Source organism: Oncorhynchus mykiss, chromosome 15 (genome assembly GCF_057628025.1).
Source record: "Oncorhynchus mykiss isolate SJ-2025 chromosome 15, ASM5762802v1, whole genome shotgun sequence".
Taxonomy (NCBI): domain Eukaryota; kingdom Metazoa; phylum Chordata; class Actinopteri; order Salmoniformes; family Salmonidae; genus Oncorhynchus; species Oncorhynchus mykiss.
In genome coordinates this window covers 59,957,501-59,981,264 of record NC_143036.1, presented here as the reverse complement: position 1 = coordinate 59,981,264, position 23,764 = coordinate 59,957,501, and the positions used below count along the sequence as shown (strand labels likewise).

At 42.8% G+C, this 23,764-nt stretch overlaps 1 protein-coding gene across 1 annotated transcript in view; it reads right to left on the bottom strand.

The window, feature by feature from the left end:
- Positions 1-23,764, bottom strand: part of LOC110490363 (USP6 N-terminal-like protein) — a 97,113-nt gene that overhangs the window by 57,710 nt on the left and 15,639 nt on the right. The window contains exon 2 of the mRNA XM_090200521.1: positions 15,855-15,955. Coding sequence (XP_090056647.1) covers positions 15,855-15,858 — 4 coding nt within the window. The 5' untranslated portion in view covers positions 15,859-15,955. The remainder of the gene's footprint in view (positions 1-15,854; positions 15,956-23,764) is intronic.

Sequence of the window (23,764 nt, the reverse complement as noted above, 5' to 3'; positions counted from 1 at the left end):
GTAGAAGGCCAATAAGTACAGGAACTCTACACTAACAGTGTGTTGTATTCTGAACTAAACCGGCTTCCCTTACTCATCTCCTAACTTCCATGAACACTGATCTGACAGGGCAAAGCAACATGATAAATCCCAGTCCCCTGTACCCTTCCCCATCCCTCCTCTCTCCCTTTCCTTCATCCTTCCTCTGTTCTGGCTCCGTGCCACAGGGCGCGAGGGAATGGAACACGGGTGGGGCAGCCTGGAAAAACATCACTGGGCTCCCTCACACTTCCTGTTTGCACCGTGTCACTTCCTGCTCTCGGGGTTTAACTTTCCAACCAATCAAAAGACTGCTATTATTCCACTGACTACTGTCCTGCTGCATACCCACACTGCTTTGAGTCTCCAAACTTTACAATGACATCTGACCTTTCCTCATCTCTGAGCACTTTCAGTCCTCGCCCAAACCAGTTCTGGCCACTGAACATCTCACACCTCACTCTTACACTCTCAAAGGCCACTCCCACATCCAAGCCAGTCCTCCCCCTCACCCAAACCAGGCCTCTACCAAAGTATACTCATCATCCCAAACCTGGCCTCACCCCTCATGCCTACATCTGTCCCTCCCTCTAACCCCATACTTTCCCTCTGGCAAGCCCAGTCTGTCCTTCACCCTACCCTCTGTAGCCAGAGTGACCTATACGCCACAGCATGTACAGAGCATCTGCATCAGAGCATCTGCTGTGGCCTTTTACAGGATGGTGAGAGATTCAGAGATGGGGAGAGCTGAGCAAACAGATGTGTGAGAGAGTGTTGTGTGTGTGTGTGTGTGTGTGTGTGTGTGTGTGTGTGTGTGTGTGTGTGTGTGTGTGTTAGGAGGGTGGAGTTGTTTACATGCCAACAGTAAAATCAGCAGCTGCTAAAACAGTGGAGCACTATAGGTAGAGGTGACCATGATGTGTAGTCGTGCTGTGGGAGTTTATGAACGATACCCATGATGCTCTGCTCAGGCACGCTCGCTGTCAGCCAGCCGTTCATGCGTCTTCAGGTCTATCCCGGTTTGACATTGGTCGATACGATACGCGCCGTTCGTCATCGGTTGACGGGTTGCACACCATTTGTCAGAGAGTGTGTGTGCGGTTACTCAATGCTCAGTAGGGTGTGTGTGTCATTTGTTATTGGTCATAGGGGTGACGCCAGCTTGCCAATGGTCAGTGGAGGTGGGGGGGGGGGGTGGTATTGGTCACGAGGTGTGAATGGTTTGGCCATTTGGCACAGGGTGCGGTAGGGTGGTTTCTCATTGGTTAAGGTGTAGACGGGAGACGGGAATGACTGCCTGAGCGCCAGCTATTTAAGAGCGTGCCAGCGTATGCTGCAGTGTAAGCCATGTGTGTTTAACAGCTCGCCTGTGTGTGATATGCATTCACCTCATCACAATTACACCACAAATGTGTGTGTGTGTGTGTGTGTGTGTGTGTGTGTGTGCAGGTCCTGGAGGTACAGATTTACGAGCCCCATTCATAAACCGCGGGTACATAGAAGACACCGCTCTGCTTTCGTTTGAACAGCCACGTTGTTTATATGAGGCTTTCAAGGCAAAACACGACGCAAGTAAACCGCCAGTTTGAGCTAGATGTTTGAACACATGGGGTTCTGGTCTAAAGTAGTGTACTATATAGGGAATAGGGTGCCCTTTGGGATGCGTCCTGAGAGAGTGGCATAACGGCGTGAGTAAACATGATGTGAATGAAGGCCCAGCCTGTCTCGGTTCTATACATAGTGCATGACCCAATCCGTCTGAACTCAACTCCAACACATGAACTATTGAGAGGTTCAACTTTGTGAGGAGCAGCAGGGTGCCAGGGTAGAGCTGGGAGTAGAGATCACCATGGCAACATGCAGACTACAACGCCCATAATAGGCCAACAACCAGCCTTATGGTAGTAGAAAAGTCACCACAACTACTGTGTGTGTGAGAGAGAGTGTGGAGAGAGAGAAATGCTAATAGGTAATAGAATTGACTAATTCTATGAACATGTCTGTCAGTAAGTGTGTGTGTGTGTGTGTGTGTGTGTGTGTGTGTGTGTGTGTGTGTGTGTGTATAAAAACGTTTTACTATACTTGTGAGTAACAGAACTAAGTTCTCACAAAAATAATAAACCAACTAAAATTCAGAGAAGTAAGGACAATTTGCCCGTCCTCACTTGTAAAAAGGCTATTTTAGGCTTAGGGAAAATAGGATATTGAATGGGAATGAATAGGTTGGTCCCCAAAAAGTCCTCACAAGTATAGCTGAGTGTTTGCACGTGCAAGTACCTTCACATGAAAGATTGGGCTTCTGTCTGTCTGTCAGTCAGTGTGTACTGTATGTATGTGTGTGTGTCAGTCAGTGTGTACTGTATGTATGTGACCAAGTGTGTCAGTCAGTGTGTACTGTATGTATGTGTGTGTGTCAGTCAGTGTGTACTGTATGTATGTGACCAAGTGTGTCAGTCAGTGTGTACTGTATGTATGTGACCAAGTGTGTCAGTCAGTGTGTACTGTATGTGTGCGTGTGTCAGTCAGTGTGTACTGTATGTATGTGTGTGTGTGTCAGTCAGTGTGTACTGTATGTATGCGTGTGTCAGTCAGTGTCTACTGTATGTATGTGTGTGTGTGTCAGTCAGTGTCTACTGTATGTGTGTGTGTCAGTCAGTGTCTACTGTATGTGTGTGTGTCAGTCAGTGTCTACTGTATGTGTGCGTGTGTGTCAGTCAGTGTCTACTGTATGTGTGTGTGTGTGTCAGTCAGTGTCTACTGTATGTGTGTGTGTGTGTGTCAGTCAGTGTGTACTGTATGTATGTGCGTGTGTGTCAGTCAGTGTGTACTGTATGTGTGTGTGTGTGTCAGTCAGTGTCTACTGTATGTGTGTGTGTGTGTCAGTCAGTGTCTACTGTATGTGTGTGTGTGTGTGTCAGTCAGTGTCTACTGTATGTGTGTGTGTGTGTGTCAGTCAGTGTCTACTGTATGTGTGTGTGTGTCAGTCAGTGTCTACTGTATGTGTGCGTGTGTGTCAGTCAGTGTGTACTGTATGTGTGTGCGTGTGTCAGTCAGTGTGTACTGTATGTGTGTGCGTGTGTGTGTGTGTGTCAGTCAGTGTCTACTGTATGTGTGTGTGTGTCAGTCAGTGTCTACTGTATGTGTGTGTGTGTGTGTCAGTCAGTGTCTACTGTATGTGTGTGCGTGTGTCAGTCAGTGTGTACTGTATGTATGTGACCAAGTGTGTCAGTCAGTGTGTACTGTATGTATGTGACCAAGTGTCAGTCAGTGTGTACTGTATGTGTGTGTGTGTGTCAGTCAGTGTGTACTGTATGTGTGTGTGTGTCAGTCAGTGTGTACTGTATGTATGTGCGTGTGTGTCAGTCAGTGTGTACTGTATGTATGTGCGTGTGTCAGTCAGTGTGTACTGTATGTACAGTGCCTTGCGAAAGTATTCGGCCCCCTTGAACTTTGCGACCTTTTGCCACATTTCAGGCTTCAAACATAAAGATATAAAACTGTATTTTTTTGTGAAGAATCAACAACAAGTGGGACACAATCATGAAGTGGAACGACATTTATTGGATATTTCAAACTTTTTTAACAAATCAAAAACTGAAAAATTGGGCGTGCAAAATGATTCAGCCCCCTTAAGTTAATACTTTGTAGCGCCACCTTTTGCTGCGATTACAGCTGTAAGTCGCTTGGGGTATGTCTCTATCAGTTTTTCACATCGAGAGACTGAAATGTTTTCCCATTCCTCCTTGCAAAACAGCTTGAGCTCAGTGAGGTTGGATGGAGAGCATTTGTGAACAGCAGTTTTCAGTTCTTTCCACAGATTCTCGATTGGAATCAGGTCTGGACTTTGACTTGGCCATTCTAACACCTGGATATGTTTATTTTTGAACCATTCCATTGTAGATTTTGCTTTATGTTTTGGATCATTGTCTTGTTGGAAGACAAATCTCCGTCCCAGTCTCAGGTCTTTTGCAGACTCCATCAGGTTTTCTTCCAGAATGGTCCTGTATTTGGCTCCATCCATCTTCCCATCAATTTTAACCATCTTCCCTGTCCCTGCTGAAGAAAAGCAGGCCGAAACCATGATGCTGCCACCACCATGTTTGACAGTGGGGATGGTGTGTTCAGCTGTGTTGCTTTTACGCCAAACATAACGTTTTGCATTGTTGCCAAAAAGTTCAATTTTGGTTTCATCTGACCAGAGCACCTTCTTCCACATGTTTGGTGTGTCTCCCAGGTGGCTTGTGGCAAACTTTAAACGACACTTTTTATGGATATCTTTAAGAAATGGCTTTCTTCTTACCACTCTTCCATAAAGGCCAGATTTGTGCAATATACGACTGATTGTTGTCCTATGGACAGAGTCTCCCACCTCAGCTGTAGATCTCTGCAGTTCAGCCTCTTGGCTGCATCTCTGATCAGTCTTCTCCTTGTATGAGCTGAAAGTTTAGAGGGACGGCCAGGTCTTGGTAGATTTGCAGTGGTCTGATACTCCTTCCATTTCAATATTATCGCTTGCACAGTGCTCCTTGGGATGTTTAAAGCTTGGGAAATCTTTTTGTATCCAAATCCGGCTTTAAACTTCTTCACAACAGTATCTCGGACCTGCCTGGTGTGTTCCTTGTTCTTCATGATGCTCTCTGCGCTTTTAACGGACCTCTGAGACTATCACAGTGCAGGTGCATTTATACGGAGACTTGATTACACACAGGTGGATTGTATTTATCATCATTAGTCATTTAGGTCAACATTGGATCATTCAGAGATCCTCACTGAACTTCTGGAGAGAGTTTGCTGCACTGAAAGTAAAGGGGGTGAATAATTTTGCACACCCAATTTTTCAGTTTTTGATTTGTTAAAAAAGTTTGAAATATCCAATAAATGTCGTTCCACTTCATGATTGTGTCCCACTTGTTGTTGATTCTTCACAAAAAAATACAGTTTTATATCATTATGTTTGAAGCCTGAAATGTGGCAAAAGGTCGCAAAGTTCAAGGGGGCCGAATACTTTCGCAAGGCACTGTATGTGCGTGTGTCAGTCAGTGTGTACTGTATGTGTGTGCGTGTGTCAGTCAGTGTCTACTGTGTGTGTGTGTGTGTGTGTGTGTGTGTGTGTGTGTGTGTGTGTGTGTCAGTCAGTGTGTACTGTATGTATGTGCGTGTGTCAGTCAGTGTCTACTGTGTGTGTGTGTGTGTGTGTGTGTGTGTGTGTGTGTCAGTCAGTGTGTACTGTATGTATGCGGGTGTGTCAGTCAGTGTGTACTGTATGTATGTGACCAAGTGTGTCAGTCAGTGTGTACTGTATGTATGCGTGTGTGTCAGTCAGTGTGTACTGTATGTGTGTGTGTGTCAGTCAGTGTGTACTGTATGTATGCGTGTGTGTGTGTGTCAGTCAGTGTGTACTGTACGTATGTGTGTGTGTCAGTCAGTGTGTACTGTATGTATGTGACCAAGTGTGTCAGTCAGTGTGTACTGTATGTATGTGCGTGTGTGTCAGTCAGTGTGTACTGTATGTATGTGCGTGTGTGTCAGTCAGTGTGTACTGTATGTATGCGTGTGTCAGTCAGTGTGTACTGTATGTATGCGTGTGTGTGTGTCAGTCAGTGTGTACTGTACGTGTGTGTGTGTGTGTGTCAGTCAGTGTGTACTGTACGTATGTGTGTGTCAGTCAGTGTGCACTGTACACATGTGACCGAGTGTGTGTCCCCAGCCCAGAGTGTGTCCCCAGCCCAGAGTTTGTGTCCCGTGTCCCTGCTCTGCTGGTGAGATGCCCTGAGGTCAGCTCAGAGGATCCATCTCCTCCTGCTGCAGTGTTTACTGCTAGATGTAATGATAATCCTGGGAGGCTTCCTTCCTGTTCCCCTCATCGACACACACTACAGCCCTAGGAGAACAGCCATCATACCATCATCATCTACAGAGAAAAGCAGAGACAGGCAGAGAGCGAGAGAGAGAGAGAAACAGGAAGCCAGGTCAGTCTAGTGGGAGACTTGGTTCCATTGTGAAAACAGAAGTGAGACTACGGCTCCACGGGAGGAACTGAGATCAGAGGATATGGGAGAGGACATAAACACTACTGTGCTAAAGCCCAAAACATAAACACTAGTTGAATACTGCACTGCAGCAATGGACACAAGCAATACAGCAACGCTGGTACCTCTATACAGTAGCAGCAATAACCCAGAGCAGCCGGTTGCTCCGGTTATAGACGGGTTGGTTGTTAAGCAACAAAAAACAACGCAAATCAGACGGGTTTGGCTTAGAACGTTGACCCTGTAAACTATATTTCATCTCTAATGTTTATTGACCCTGTAAACTATATTTCATCTCTAATGTTTATTGACCCTGTAAACTATATTTCATCTCTAATGTTTATTGACCCTGTAAACTATATTTAATCTCTAATGTTTATTGACCCTGTAAACTATATTTCATCTCTAATGTTTATTGACCCTGTGAACTATATTTAATCTCTAATGTTTATTGACCCTGTAAACTATATTTCATCTCCAATGTTTATTGACCCTGTAAACTATATTTCATCTCTAATGTTTATTGACCCTGTAAACTATATTTCATCTCTAATGTTTATTGACCCTGTAAACTATATTTAATCTCTAATGTTTATTGACCCTGTAAACTATATTTCATCTCCAATGTTTATTGACCCTGTAAACTATATTTCATCTCTAATGTTTATTGACCCTGTAAACTATATTTCATCTCCAATGTTTATTGACCCTGTAAACTATATTTCATCTCTAATGTTTATTGACCCTGTAAACTATATTTCATCTCTAATGTTTATTGACCCTGTAAACTATATTTCATCTCTAATGTTTATTGACCCTGTAAACTATATTTCATCTCTAATGTTTATTGACCTTGTAAACTATATTTCATCTCTAATGTTTATTGACCCTGTAAACTATATTTCATCTCTAATGTTTATTGACCCTGTAAACTATATTTCATCTCTAATGCTTATTGACCCTCTAAACTATATTTCATCTCTAATGTTTATTGACCTTGTAAACTATATTTCATCTCTAATGTTTATTGACCCTGTAAACTATATTTCATCTCTAATGTTTATTGACCCTGTAAACTATATTTCATCTCTAATGTTTATTGACCCTGTAAACTATATTTCATCTCTAATGTTTATTGACCCTGTAAACTATATTTCATCTCTAATGTTTATTGACCCTCTAAACTATATTTCATCTCTAATGTTTATTGACCCTGTAAACTATATTTCATCTCTAATGTTTATTGACCCTGTAAACTATATTTCATCTCTAATGTTTATTGACCCTGTAAACTATATTTCATCTCTAATGTTTATTGACCCTGTAAACTATATTTCATCTCCAACGTTTATTGACCCTGTAAACTATATTTCATCTCTAATGGTTATTGACCCTGTAAACTATATTTCATCTCTAATGTTTATTGACCCTGTAAACTATATTTCATCTCTAATGCTTATTGACCCTCTAAACTATATTTAATCTCTAATGCTTATTGACCCTGTAAACTATATTTCATCTCTAATGTTTATTGACCCTGTAAACTATATTTCATCTCTAATGCTTATTGACCCTCTAAACTATATTTCATCTAATGCTTATTGACCCTGTAAACTATATTTCATCTCTAATGTTTATTGACCCTGTAAACTATATTTCATCTCTAATGCTTATTGACCCTGTAAACTATATTTCATCTCTAATGCTTATTGACCCTGTAAACTATATTTCATCTCTAATGTTTATTGACCCTGTAAACTATATTTCATCTCTAATGCTTATTGACCCTGTAAACTATATTTCATCTCTAATGCTTATTGACCCTCTAAACTATATTTCATCTCTAATGTTTATTGACCTTGTAAACTATATTTCATCTCTAATGTTTATTGACCCTGTAAACTATATTTCATCTCTAATGTTTATTGACCCTGTAAACTATATTTCATCTCTAATGTTTATTGACCCTCTAAACTATATTTCATCTCTAATGTTTATTGACCCTGTAAACTATATTTCATCTCTAATGTTTATTGACCCTGTAAACTATATTTCATCTCTAATGTTTATTGACCCTGTAAACTATATTTCATCTCTAATGTTTATTGACCCTGTAAACTATATTTCATCTCCAACGTTTATTGACCCTGTAAACTATATTTCATCTCTAATGGTTATTGACCCTGTAAACTATATTTCATCTCTAATGTTTATTGACCCTGTAAACTATATTTCATCTCTAATGCTTATTGACCCTCTAAACTATATTTAATCTCTAATGCTTATTGACCCTGTAAACTATATTTCATCTCTAATGTTTATTGACCCTGTAAACTATATTTCATCTCTAATGCTTATTGACCCTCTAAACTATATTTCATCTAATGCTTATTGACCCTGTAAACTATATTTCATCTCTAATGTTTATTGACCCTGTAAACTATATTTCATCTCTAATGCTTATTGACCCTGTAAACTATATTTCATCTCTAATGCTTATTGACCCTGTAAACTATATTTCATCTCTAATGTTTATTGACCCTGTAAACTATATTTCATCTCTAATGCTTATTGACCCTGTAAACTATATTTCATCTCTAATGCTTATTGACCCTCTAAACTATATTTCATCTCCAATGTTTATTGACCCTGTAAACTATATTTCATCTCCAATGTTTATTGACCCTGTAAACTATATTTAATCTCTAATGTTTATTGACCCTGTAAACTATATTTCATCTCTAATGTTTATTGACCCTGCAAACTATATTTCATCTCTAATGTTTATTGACCCTGTAAACTATATTTCATCTCTAATGTTTATTGACCCTGTAAAACTATATTTCATCTCTAATGTTTATTGACCCTGTAAACTATATTTCATCTCTAATGTTTATTGACCCTGTAAACTATATTTCATCTAATGTTTATTGACCCTGTAAACTATATTTCATCTCTAATGTTTATTGACCCTGTAAACTATATTTCATCTCTAATGTTTATTGACCCTGTAAAACTATATTTCATCTCTAATGTTTATTGAACCTGTAAACTATATTTCATCTCTAATGTTTATTGACCCTGTAAACTATATTTCATCTCTAATGTTTATTGACCCTGTAAACTATATTTCATCTCTAATGTTTATTGACCCTGTAAACTATATTTCATCTCCAATGTTTATTGACCTTGTAAACTATATTTCATCTCTAATGTTTATTGACCCTGTAAACTATATTTCATCTCTAATGTTTATTGACCCTGTAAACTATATTTCATCTCTAATGTTTATTGACCCTGTAAACTATATTTCATCTCTAATGTTTATTGACCCTCTAAACTATATTTCATCTCTAATGTTTATTGACCCTGTAAACTATATTTCATCTCTAATGTTTATTGACCCTCTAAACTATATTTCATCTCTAATGTTTATTGACCCTGTAAACTATATTTCATCTCTAATGTTTATTGACCCTGTAAACTATATTTCATCTCTAATGTTTATTGACCCTGTAAACTATATTTCATCTCTAATGTTTATTGACCCTGTAAACTATATTTCATCTCTAATGTTTATTGACCCTGTAAACTATATTTCATCTCTAATGTTTATTGACCCTGTAAACTATATTTCATCTCTGTTTATTGACCCTGTAAACTATATTTCATCTCCAATGTTTATTGACCCTGTAAACTATATTTCATCTCCAACGTTTATTGAAAACAAATACATTTCGCACCAGGAGCACTTGTCTCTCGAATACATCGTTAAAGGTGATGGTTAGCTAGCTAGCGAAATGTAGCCATATTAACAATGACATCAGTCAAAACACCTAAACAAAAAAACATTGTATCAGGAACAAGATACAACGAGCTTAAACGCACCACCTACGATTCCCCACATGGCAGCTTGTCATTGTTGCTAACCAACTGGCCATCCAGAACCACAACACACCGCCCTCCGCCCCACTGAACCGTGCGCACCGTTGTCATGCCGTTGTCAGCCAACCCATCTATATCTACTACACACTGTCCTGGCTGTTAGAGGTGACACCTTCAACGTGAGACAAATCATTTACATTTTGTAGAAATAAGCTAAAACACTGTACTAACACCTATGTGGACTCTCCCATACTCAACCTTCTCAACTTGTTCAGGACACTGCCCAAGTGGGGCATAGAGTGTGTGATAGACTAGTCTAACCTGTACCACACAAATTAGCTTTGTCCCTCTGACAAGTACTTCTCACTCAGTAATTATCCCTGTGACATTATGTCAGTCGGAGGGCCTGCTGGAGTGTCGTTGTGCTAAGCAGAGCTGTCCTGTCCAGAGACAGGGATGATAGCAGGCCTGGCCCTACACCAAGAGACAGAGAATTGACCCTTTATCAGAGAAGATGGACACTTTATCAGTGCCGATATTTCCCATGTTAGATTGTATAGCCCTAGACTGGGCCAAGTTAATGGATTGGAGGCCAACTGCATTTAACCAGGGACAAGTATTAGCCGGTTAGAGTTCTGGGGCCTGGATTTAACCAGGGACAAGTATTAGCCGGTTAGAGTTCTGGGGCCTGGATTTAACCAGGGACAAGTATTAGTCGGTTAGAGTTCTGGGGCCTGGATTTAACCAGGGACAAGTATTAGTCGGTTAGAGTTCTGGGGCCTGGATTTAACCAGGGACAAGTATTAGTCGGTTAGAGTTCTGGGGCCTGGATTTAACCAGGGACAAGTATTAGTCGGTTAGAGTTCTGGGGCCTGGATTTAACCAGGGACAAGTATTAGTCGGTTAGAGTTCTGGGGCCTGGATTTAACCAGGGACAAGTATTAGTCGGTTAGAGTTCTGGGGCCTGGATTTGCATTCAGAACATTTTTATTCAGTCAAAGTGTGTTCCAGTAGCCTGTTAACACTAGCCCTGTTGTCATGGAGAACATGCTATCAGGCTGTCAGCCGGCTGTCAGAGAGCAGTGGTAGCCAGCATACTAGGCTAGCGGTGCTGTCTCAGTGCCCAGCAGATGGAGACCAGATGAGGCTTTAGAGGAGATAATGACCCTGGTCTGCACCACGCCTAGCCACTGTGGACCCAACAGCACGCTAGCTACCGAATTACATCAGATCAGTTCTCAGTTCAGAGACAGAGGGGGCAGAGACAGAGATAGAGAGAGAGAGAGACAGCAGAGAGAGAAGAGAGCAGAGAGAGAGCAAGAGAGCAATACTAGGAGATAATGTGACCTGTTGCCACAAGAAAAGGGCAACCAGTGAAGAACAAACACCATTGTAAATACAACCCATATTTATGCTTATTTATTTTCCCTTGTGTTCTTTAACCATTTGTACATTGTTACTGTTTACTGTTAATTTTTATTGTTTATTTCACTTTTGTTTATTATCTACCTCACTTGCTTTGGCAATGTTAACACATGTTTCCCATGCCAATAAAGCCCCTTGAATTGAATTGAATTGAATTGAGAGAGCAGAGAGAGAGAGAGTAGAGAGAGAGAGAGGCAGAGAGAGAGAGAGGAGAGCAGAGAGAGAGCAGAGAGAGAGAGAGGAGAGCAGAGAGAGGGCAGAGAGAAAGAGAGGGCAGAGAGAAAGAGAGGGCAGAGAGAAAGAGAGGGCAGAGAGAAAGAGAGGGCAGAGAGAGAGAGAGGGCAGAGAGAAAGAGAGGGCAGAGAGAAAGAGAGGGCAGAGAGAAAGAGAGGGCAGAGAGAGAGAGGGCAGAGAGAGAGAGGGCAGAGAGAGAGAGGGCAGAGAGAGAGAGCAGAGAGCAGAGAGAGCGAGCAGAGAGAGCAGAGAGAGCAGAGAGAGGGCAGAGAGAGCAGAGAGAGGAGAGCAGAGAGAGCCGAGAGAGCAGAGAGAGAGAAGGCAGAGAGAAAGAGAAGAGAGAGAGAGGGCAGAGAGAAAGAGAGGGCAGAGAGAGAGAGAGAGAGGGCAGAGAGAGAGAGAGAGAGGGCAGAGAGAGAGAGAGAGGGCAGAGAGAGAGAGGGCAGAGAGAGAGAGGGGGCAGAGAGAGAGAGGGGGCAGAGAGAGAAAGAGGGCAGAGAGAAAGAGAGGGCAGAGAGAAAGAGAGGGCAGAGAGAAAGAGAGGGCAGAGAGAAAGAGAGGGCAGAGAGAGAGAGGGCAGAGAGAGAGAGAGGGCAGAGAGAGAGAGAGGGCAGAGAGAGAGAGGGCAGAGAGAGAGAGGGCAGAGAGAGAGAGAGAGGGCAGAGAGAGAGAGGGCAGAGAGAGAGAGGGCAGAGAGAGCAGAGAGAGCAGAGAGAGCAGAGAGAGCAGAGAGAGAGAGCAGAGAGCGAGAGAGGGCAGAGAGAGAGAGCAGAGAGCGAGAGAGGGCAGAGAGAGAGAGAGGGCAGAGAGAGAGAGAGGGCAGAGAGAGAGGGAGAGAGGGCAGAGACACAGAGAGAGGGGGGCAGAGAGAGAGAGCAGAGAGAAAGAAAGAGAGAGAGAGAGAGAGGGGGCAGAGACAGAAAGGGAGGGCAGAGAGAGAGGGGGGGCAGAGACAGAGAGAGGGGGGTGGCTGGTGATAGCTAGACATCTGGTAACATTCATCACTCCCCCTTTCATCTCTACCTCCATAACCCAGACATGTGAAGTGTCTGGATTGTTTATCAAACACGGCTGGTCAGTAGGGAGAGGGGGGTGGAGAGAGAGAGAGCTAACATACATCACTCCCCCTTTCATCTCTACCTGGCTGGTCAGTAGGGAGAGGGGGGTGGAGAGAGAACTCTGGTTCCTTTGATATCTACACTACTGAAAGACCTCTCCACTAACCAAAGGGCCTGTGTATAAGCATTCACAGTCCAGCCATTTCAAGGCTAAGACAGAGCTACCCTTCACTGTGAGTACGCATGTTTCACATTAAAACAGAAAGCAGGTTTTTTTTTAAACCAATTGCTCAAAGCACTTTACAAAAGCCAACATCTTGTATCTGTCAAAACTTTGTGAGATGCAGAGGCAACCTCGGTCCTCTCCCTCGGTCCTCTCCCTCGGTCTTCTCCACTCTTCCTTTCCAAATGCACAGGAAATGACTCCATCCAGAACGAGTCATCCTCCATCGCCCGTCGCTCATTAACAGACTCGTTAGAGAGAGCAAACCCCCCCTCATCTCCCCATCCTACAGGCTAACGGGCGGGTGGAGGCTAATTAGGGTAATTAACTAGGGATATCAACGAGAGCACAGTCACTGATTGAATTTACCAGAGGGACAGATACATAATAAAAAGGGATAAAACAAAGCCGTTTTATCCCAAAGCACATCGCCTGCAAAGAAAGCACATCGCCTGCAGAGAAAGCACATCGCCTGCAGAGAAAGCACATCGCCTGCAGAGAAAGCACATCGCCTGCAGAGAAAGCACATCGCCTGCCGAGAAAGCACATCGCCTGCCGAGAAAGCACATCGCCTGCCGAGAAAGCACATCGCCTGCAGAGAAAGCACATCGCCTGCAGAGAAAGCACATCGCCTGCAGAGAAAGCACATCGCCTGCAGAGAAAGCACATCGCCTGCAGAGAAAGCACATCGCCTGCAGAGAAAGCACATCGCCTGCAGAGAAAGCACATCGCCTGCCGAGAAAGCACATCGCCTGCAGAGAAAGCACATCGCCTGCAGAGAAAGCACATCGCCTGCAGAGAAAGCACATCGTCTGCCGAGAAAGCACATCGTCTGCCGAGAAAGCACATCGCCTGCCGAGAAAGCACATCGCCTGCCGAGAAAGCACATCGCCTGCAGAGAAAGCACATCGCCTGCAGAGAAAGCACATCGCCTGCAGAGAAAGCACATCGTCTGCCGAGAAAGCAGATTGGGGGTCCCGGAGTACAACACTTGAACTATCAGCTTCTCCCATGGGGTTACAGCAGAGTGTTATGTTAGTGGTTTGGGTTGTTAGTGCTTGTTGTTTTGGTGCAGCCTGACCGACTCTGTAGCTGTGCTATTTGTGTTCTGACTGAAGTGAGGGATCAAAGCTGGGAAGGCCTTGCAGCATTTATCAGCGCAGGAAAAGTGATAGGCTACGCAGGGCCTGAGCACAGAACATAGAGACAGACACACACACACACACACTTTTCTGATACACACTCGGGAACTTTGATACGCCTGTAGAATATATTATGTAAAACAATAGAAAGAAAAATGTGGCTAATCGAAACACGTATCTTTTCTATAATCATGTTCATATTTTTCAATAGTCAAATGTAAGAAATGTGTTATTGAAATCAAAATAGTACTGGTGTCACAGAGCAAGCTGGAGAGCTTCATATGACACCAACGTTTACTTTGTAGCACCTACAGATGAAACACTATGGCGTCTTAATGGAGGCCAGGGCAACTTCAATTCTGATTTAATATACTAATGTCAACCATCCTTCCTCCAAAATACACACACGCTGCTATATATATATATATATATATATATATATATATATATATATTTATTTAGCTACTTTCATGAGGAATCACCAGGTGTGGTCCAAGAGTGGTTGCCCACCCAGTTCTCTCCTAACCCTCCTAGCCCAGCTCTGCAGTGTGAGAGCACAGAGGTAGTAAGCTATAAATACCTGCTTGGCACCACGTTCCTGGCAGGTGTCTCTCATCTGTCACTAACAACTATATTTTCATCCATCACTCACAATCAGACACCTTGTGGACCATGAGCACAGACCACGAGCACGCTGTCCCTCGCTTCCCCTGCATGTGTATGAGCGTTGGAGCGTGCAGAGGAAAAGGCAGTAGTCGAGTTCCCTCTCTCAGGACTCCCCTCCACAGCATCTGGCTGATCCAATCACCTTACAGTAAAACACCACACATGCACAGGGTTGCCCCGGTAACCGACGAGCAACCCTTCAGCACCAGCCAGAGACCTAGCCTACGCAGAGCACTGCAGATAGAAATCAACTGTATGGAACAGACATGTCTATTATAGTAGAACGTGGACATAGTGGACAATCAGGCCAGCTCTATGCAATACATTCTATCTGAAATGCTCTTAAATATTTTTTGCTTTGTTGAATCTGGAATTCGACTTGATAAAGAGCTGTGGGAAAAGTCCCCTTTGAAAGAAGATATCCAGATAACAGCCAGATAACGTTGGACAAACAACGTTTTCGTCCTATGTGGACACACCTTTTCATTCCATTGATACCGCTAACTTAATTCACACTCAGCAGAACACACTTAATTCATGCCCATGTATTCTGAGCCAAGACACATTCCAAGTGCAATATCTTAACATAGAACTGAGCAGAAGCTCAGACATGGTGTGATTCACAGCTCACTTTTCCAGGGAATGCAGCATGTCCCATTAGACACGGTCAGATTCAACACCATGGACAAAGACGGCCCAGGCACAGCTGTACACACACGATGGAGTGTGCATCCTGCTACACCCCATGCCCCTTCCCATCATGCATTGCGGGGCTGATTGATGGGTGATTGCCTTGGCGAGTCAAGGACGCAGCACTCTCTCCTCTCTGCCATATGGTTCAGCCACAGGGAGCAGGAGGTGCAGACAGACTGAGCCCATCTAACACCTCTCCACATGAAGCATCCATAGGCCACATGTAGTGGAGCGCTGTGGATCACAGAAGCATAGCAAGGAGCCTCTTCTCTTTTCTCCAGCTTCTACCCAGACGGGTACATCAAATAGCTACCAACGATAAAAAGGACTTTTCCCACTAGTGAGCTGAACCGAACAGTGTTAAACTGTGCAGGCCGGCACAGTACGGTTCAGGCCGGCTAGATGGTGTGAGAAGGGTAGTGACCTATGATAGCCCTGGCTGTGTTGTTGAGGGGCATGGTGAGGGGTTATAGGTACTTACTCATAGTGGAGGCCGGGGGCGGGGAACAGGGCAGGGCCCAGGCGGGGTTTTGGACAGGTGCGGTCGTTCTCCACAGGTGCCCTCCTAGAGGCACTCATGACCTGCAGAAGGAGAGGAGTCATTCAAATGAGCGGAGACCAAAACCAAACTAAGTAGATTCTCAGACACAATTTTAATGTTTTAGGGACAAATGTGTAAGGTTTTTAGAGGCAACACACTGTCAAGAAGACAAATCATTATAACGTTCAGAAATATCATGATGTCTTTCATATGGAGGAATCACATTAGGCCTGAGTCACTGACTCCACGATGGGTACAATCTATCCTATGTCCTGTCCACCTCACTGCCATACACCCCTGGAGTGACGTGCTCCATGACACAAACACACAGTACGTGCAGGGTACACACACACACACACACACCGATGAAGAGGATTAGAGACGACAGTTGGCATGATCATTAGTGTCATCATTGAGTTAGTAAGACAGGGTGCGGTGAGAGTGACCAGGCCTGTGTGTGTGTGTGTGACCAGGCCTGTGTGTGTGTGTGTGTGTGCACCCATAAGGCCCAGCCACCGGCCCACCAAACTAAACCTGTCTGATGACAGTGGTGTTCCTCTGTGGTGGGGTAATAACAGGTGATTGGATAGTGCTGCAGATGCAAGCCAAGCAGTGGGAGGGAGGGGTCAATTACCTGGCTCATGTTGCCATGACACAACAGGGCAGAAGCCACAGAGGATCTGATTCTTCCTAGAGACCTCTGCTATTGGTCGAGCACAGGTCAGAAAAACACTTAAAGATGGAATCACCATCGGGGGAAACAACTCCACTGTTCGCCCCCAGCGCGCCTTAGTCATCGTTTTGTTGATGAAAACAGAGGAGAATTCAGTAGCGTGGTTAAATAAATTGCAATGCATATTGTGCTGTCCTAATGTGTGTGCAATTTTGTCGGAAGGGAAAAAACTGTTGTTTGCAGTAATTTCCCCATTGTTGTAATTCCACCAATTAAGGATTCCAGCTTTAATTAACAGAAGACGAACAAGCACCGAACTAATTTCATGTGTCAATCCAAAAATGCCAATAATTACAACTGTGTTTCATGAATCCATGTTGTAAATATTAGGGGTATACACAGTGTACAGAACATTAAGAATACCTTCCTAATATGGGCTCGAAAGTTGTCAAAATGAGTAGAATTGGTCTCAAAGATGCCCATCCCTGGTCTGTCATGGAAAGAGGTGTTCCTAATGTTTTGTACTCTGTATATGAATGAGATTTTATTTGCACATCTAATTATATAATTACATTTTTCTTTGTGTATGTAATTGTGATAACATACTGATGTGATTTTGAATGGATTCTTATTTGATTTCTTTTTAGAGCCCATGGGGATGGTGTTGAAAATTAGCAGTAGCTAAAAATGCTCCTGCAATGCATTGGACGATTGGTTAATGTGTTTGTACTGGTCGAAACTCGATTTTCAAGCACTCCACAAATTTCTTGTAAACAAACTATAGTTTTGGCAAGTCGATTAGGACATCTACTTTGTGCATGACACAAGTCATTTTTCCAACAATTGTTTACAGACAGATTATTTCACTTATCACAATTCCAGTGGGTCAGAAGATAACATACATTAAGTTGACTGTGCCTTTAAACAGAAAATTATGTCACGGCTTTAGAAGCTTCTGATAGGCTAATTGACAACATTTGAGTCAATTGGAGGTGTACCTGTGGATGTAGTTCAAGGCCTACCTTCAAACTCAGTGCCTCTTTGCTTGGCATCATGGGAAAATCCAAATAAATCAGCCAAGACCTCAGAAAATAAATGTGTCGACCTCCACAAGTCTGGTTCATCCTTGGGAGTAATTTCCAAACGCCTGAAGTTACCACGTTCATCTGTACAAACAATAGTAAGCAAGTGTAAACACCATGGGACCACGCAGCCGTCATACCGCTCTGGAAGGAGACACATTCTGTCTCCTAGAGATGAACGTACTTTGGTGCGAAAAGTGCAAATCAATCCCAGAACAAAGGCAACGGACCTTGTGAAGATGGAGGAAACAGGTACAAAAGTATCTATATCCACAGTAAAACGAGTCCTATATCAGCAAAGTCCTATATCACCAAGGAAGAAGCCACTGCTCAAAAACCGCCATAAAAAAGCCAGACTACGGTTTGCAAGTGGACATGGGGACAAAGATGGTACTTTTTGGAGAAATGTCCTCTGGTCTGATGAAACATAAATAGAACTGTTTGGCCATGATGACCATCGTTATGTTTGGAGGAAAAAGGGGGAGGCTTACAAGCTGAGGAACACCATCCCAACGTGAAGCATGGGGTGGCAGCATCATGTTGTGGGGTGCTTCGCTGCAGGAGGGACTGGTGCACTTCACAAAATAGATGGTTTCATGTGGAAGGAAGGTTATGTGGATATATTGAAGCAACATCTCAAGACATCAGTCAGGAAGTTAAAGCTTGGTCGCAAATGGGTCTTCCAAATGGACAATGACCCCAAGCATACTTTTATTTTTTATTTAACCTTTATTTAACCAGGTAAGCTAGTTTGGAACAAGTTCTCATTTACAACTGCAACCTGACCAAGATAAAGCAAAGCAGTGTGACAGAAACAACAACACACAGAGTTACACATGGAATAAACAAGCGTACAGTCAATAACACAATAGAGAAAAAAAAAAGTCTATATACAGTGTGTGCAAATGGTGAGGTGGTAAGGCAATAAATAGACCATAGAAGCAAAGTAATTACAATTTAGCAGATTAACACTGGAGTGATGAATGAGCAGATGACGATGAGCAGATGATGGCGTGTAAGTAGTGATACTGGTGTGCAAAAGAGCAGCAAAGTAAATAAAAACAATATGGGGATGAGGTAGGTAGATTGGGTGGGCTATTTACAGATGGACTATGTACAGCTGCAGCAATCAGTTAGCTGCTCAGATAGCTGATGTTTAAAGTTACTGAGGGAAATGTAAGTCTCCAGCTTCAGCGATTTTTGCAATTAGTTCCAGTCACTGGCAGCAGAGAACTGGAAGGAAAGGCGGCCAAATGAGGTGTTGGCTTTGGGGATGACCAGTGAGATATACCTGCTGGAGCGCGTGCTACGGGTGGGTGTTGTTATAGTGACCAGTGAGCTGAGATAAGGCAGAGCATTGACTTATAGACTTCCCAAGTTGTGGCAAAATGGCTTAATGACAACAAAGTCAAGGTGTTGGAGTGGCCATCACAAAGCCCTGACCTCAATCCTATAGAAAATTTGTTGGCAGAACTGAAAAAGCGTGTGAGAGCAAGGAGACCTACAAACTTGACTCAGTTACACCAGCTCTGTCAGGATGAATGGGCCAAAAGTGTGTGTGTGTTAAACAATTTAAAGGCAATGCTACCAAATACTAATTGAGTGCATGTAAACTTCTGACCCACTGGGAATGTTATGAAAGAAATAAAAGCTGAAATAAATAATTCTCTCTACTATTATTCTAACATTTCACATTCTTAAAATAAAGTGGTGATCCTAAATGACCTCAGACAGGGAATTTTTACTGGGATTAAATGTCAGGAATTGTGAAAACGGAGTATAAATGTATTTGGCTAAGGTGTATATAAACTTCCAACTTCAACTGTGTGTGAGTGTTAAGAGGTCGACCGATTATGATTTTGGATAATTGGAGGACCAAAAAAAGCCGATACCGATTAATCGGTCGATTTTTTTACATTCATTTGTAATAATAACAATTACAACAATACTGAATGAACACTTATTTTAACTTAATATAATACATCAATAAAATCTATTTAGCCTCAAATAAATAATGAAACATGTTCAATTTGGTTTAAATAATGCAAAAACAAAGTGTTGGAGAAGAAAGTAAATGTGCAATATGTGCCATGTAAGAAAGCTAACGTTTAAGTTCCTTGCTCAGAACATGAGAACATATGAAAGCTGGTGGTTCCTTTTAACATGAGACTTCAATATTCCCAGGTAAGAAGTTTTAGGTTGTAGTTATTATAGGAATTATAGGAATATTTCCCTCTAAACCATTTGTATTTCATTAACTTTTGACTATTGGATGTTCTTATAGGCACTTTAGTATTGCCAGTGTAACAGTATAGCTTCCGTCCCTCTCCTCGCTCCTCCTTGGGCTCGAACCAGGAACACAACAACAACAGCCACCCTCGAAGCAGCGTTACCCATCGCTCCACAAAATCCGCGGCCCCTGCTGAGCAAGGGGAACAACCACTCCAAGTCTCAGAGCAAATGACGTTTGAAACGCTATTAGCGCGCACCCCACTCACTAGCTAGCCATTTCACATCGGTTACACCAGCCTCATCTCGGGAGTTGATAGACTTGAAGTCATAAACAGCGCAATGCTTGATGCACAACAAAGAGCTGCTGGCAAAACGCACGAAAGTGCTGTTTGAATGAATGTTTACACGCCTGCTTCTGCCTTCCACCGCTCAGTCAGACTGCTCTATCAAATCATAGACTTAATTATAACATAATAACACACAGAAATACGAGCCTTAGGTCATTAATATGGTCGAATCCGGAAACTATCAACTCGAAAACAAGACGTTTATTCTTTCAGTGAAATACGGAACCGTTCCGTATTTTGTCTAAGGGGTGGCATCCATAAGTCTAAATATTTCTGATACATTGCACAACCTTCAATGTTATATCATAATTACATAAAATTCTGGCAAATTAGGCGGCCCAAACTGTTGCGTGCAATGAACGCAAGATAAGTGACACAATTTCACCTGGTTAATATTGCCTGCTAACCTGGATTTATTTTAGCTAAATATGCAGGTTTAAAAATATGTACTTCTGTGTATTGATTTTAAGAAAGTTATTGATGTTCATGGTTAGGTACACATTGGAGCAACGATACGCACCGCATCGATTAGGACACGCTAGATAAACTTGTAATATCATCCACCATGTGTAGTTAACTAGTGATTATGATTGTTTTTTTATAAGATAAGTTTAATGCTAGCTAGCAACTTACCTTGGCTCCTACTGCATTCGCGTAACAGGCAGTCTTCTCGTGGAGTGCAATGAGAGGCAGGTGGTTAGAGCGTTGGACTAGTTAACTGTAAGGTTGCAAGATTGAATCCCCCGAGCTGACAAGGTGAAAATCTGTCATTCTGCCCCTGAATGAGGCAGTTAACCCACCGTTCCTAGGCCGTCATTGAAAATAAGATTGTTCTTAACTGACTTGCCTAGTTAAATAAAAATTAAATTTAAAGGTGTAAAAATAATAATAATAAATTAAAATCTGCCAAATCGGTGTCCAAAAATACCGATTTCCAATTGTTATGAAAACTTGAAATCAGCCCTAATTAATCGGCCATTCCGATTAATCGGTCGACCTCTAGTGTGTGTGTGTGTGTGTGTGTGTGTGTGTGTGTGTGTGTGTACACACACACACACAGTACCAGTCAAAAGTCTGGACACACCTACTCATTCAAGGGTCTTAATTTTTTTACATTGTATAATAGTAGTGAAGACATCAAAACTATGAAATAACACACATGCCAAGAGTGTGCAGCTGTCATCAAGGCAAAGGGCTCCTACTTTGAAGAATTTGAAATATAAAATATATTTTGATTGGTTTAACACTTTTTTGGTGACTACCGTCTTGGCCAAAAGTTGTGAGAATGACACAAATATTAATTTTCACAAAGTCTGCTGCCTCAGTTTGTATGATGGCAATTTGCATATACTCCAGAATGTTATGAAGAGTGATCAGATGAATTGCAATTAATTGCAATGTCCTTTGCCATGCAAATTAACTGAATCCCTAAAAAACATGGAGGGTGGTGCTTGGAATCATTGTTCTTCCTCTGTCAACCAAGGTTACCTGCAAGGAAACACATACCATCATCATTGCTTTACACAAAAAGGGCTGGCAGTAAGATTGCACCTAAATCAACCAGTTATCGGATCATCAAAAACTTCAAGGAGAGCGGTTCAATTCTTGTGAAGAAGGCTTCAGGGTGCCCAAGAAAGTCCAGCAAGCGCCAGGACCGTCTCCTAAAGTTGATTCAGCTGAGGTACCGGGGCACCACCAGTACAGAGCTTGCTCAGGAATGGCAGCAGGCAGGTGAGAGTGCATCTGCACGCACAGTGAGGCAAAGACTTTTGGAGGATGGCCTGGTGTCAAGAAGGGCAGCAAAGAAGTCACTTCTCTCCAGGAAAAACATCAGGGACAGACTGATATTCTGCAAAAGGTACAGGGATTGGACTGCTGAGGACTGTGGTAAAGTCATTTTCTCTGATGAATCCCCTTTCCGATTGTTTGGGGCGTCCGGAAAAAAGCTTGTCCGGAGAAGACAAGGTGAGCGCTACCATCAGTCTTGTGTAATGCCAACAGTAAAGCATCCTGAGACCATTCATGTGTGGGGTTGCTTCTCAGTCAAGGGACTGGGCTCACTCACAATTTTGCCTAAGTACACAGCCATGAATAAAAAAATGGTACCAACACATCCTCAGAGAGAAACTTCTCCCAACCATCCAGGTGAAGAACAATGCATTTTCCAGCATGATGGAGCACCTTGCCATAAGGCAAAAGTGATAACTAAGTGGCTCGGGGAGCAAAACATCAATATTTTGGGTCCATGGCCAGGAAACTCCCCAGATCTTAATCCCATTGAGAATTTGTGGTCAATCCTCAAGAGGCGGGTGGACAAACAAAAACCCACAAATTCTGACAAACTCCAAGCATTGATTATGCAAGAATGGGCTGCCATCAGTCATGTGGCCCTGAAGTTAATTGACAGCATGCCAGGGCAGATTGCAGAGGTCTTGAAAAAGAATGGTCAACACTGCAAATATTGTCTCTTTGCATCAACTTCATGTAATTGTCAATAAAAGCCTTTGACACTTATGAAATGCTTGTAATTATACTTCAGAATTCCATAGTCACATCTGACAAAAATATCTAAAGACACTGAAGCAGCAAACTTTGTGGAAATGTATATTTGTGTCATTCTCAAACTTTAGGCCACGACTGTACATGATTCCATGTGTTATTTCATAGTGTTGATGTCTTCACTATTATTCTACAATGTAGAAAATAGTACAAATAAATAAAAACCCTTGAATGAGTATCTGTGTCCAAACGTTTGACTGCTACTGTATATATCCTCAGGAGGGTGTTAAACGATGAGAGAGAGACATTCCTACAATTGTGCTGTACATGAGACTACAGGTGGATTCCAATCCTCTACCCTGGTTGACTCACATCTAAATAGCCCCACCTACTGTAGCTATATCTAGTCAGCCAGACATGCTGCATACACCTGTTGTGGTTCAGTCAGCAAAGACCTGACTAAGGAAAACAATGGGTTAATAGATTGGGCTCAGGCCTGAGTGTGTGGGCTGAGAGTCTTAGCTTTAAGGCGGTGAACTGGGATAAGGGACACCAGACCATATGTTCACCTCTGCTCTGACCCAGGTCTACAGCCAGCTAATCAACAGCAGCATTACTGAGCAGCCAGCGGAAAGACAGCCAATCAACAGTAATGTTACAGGAAGATTGAGGAGGCAGAGTGACCTCAAAGCACTATTAAAACTCTGTATTATTATGGGGTTAGTAGTATCTCTGTCCAAAGCTGAGAAGGTCAGGCATAAAGGAACATTGTCCCAAGGCAGAGTGAGGGAGATGGGCTAGGGGCAGGGGTGTACTGATGAGTGGATGGACCTCTCTTCCTTCTCCAAGGACAGAGGAGCCCTGGCAGAAATGATAGCATCAAGTACTGCCAAAGCAGCATCCATGCAACAGAGGCTGCCAAACACGCTCACACACTCACCTACTCACTCATTCACAGACACACACTCACCTACTCACTCACTCACAGACACACACTCACCTACTCACTCACTCACA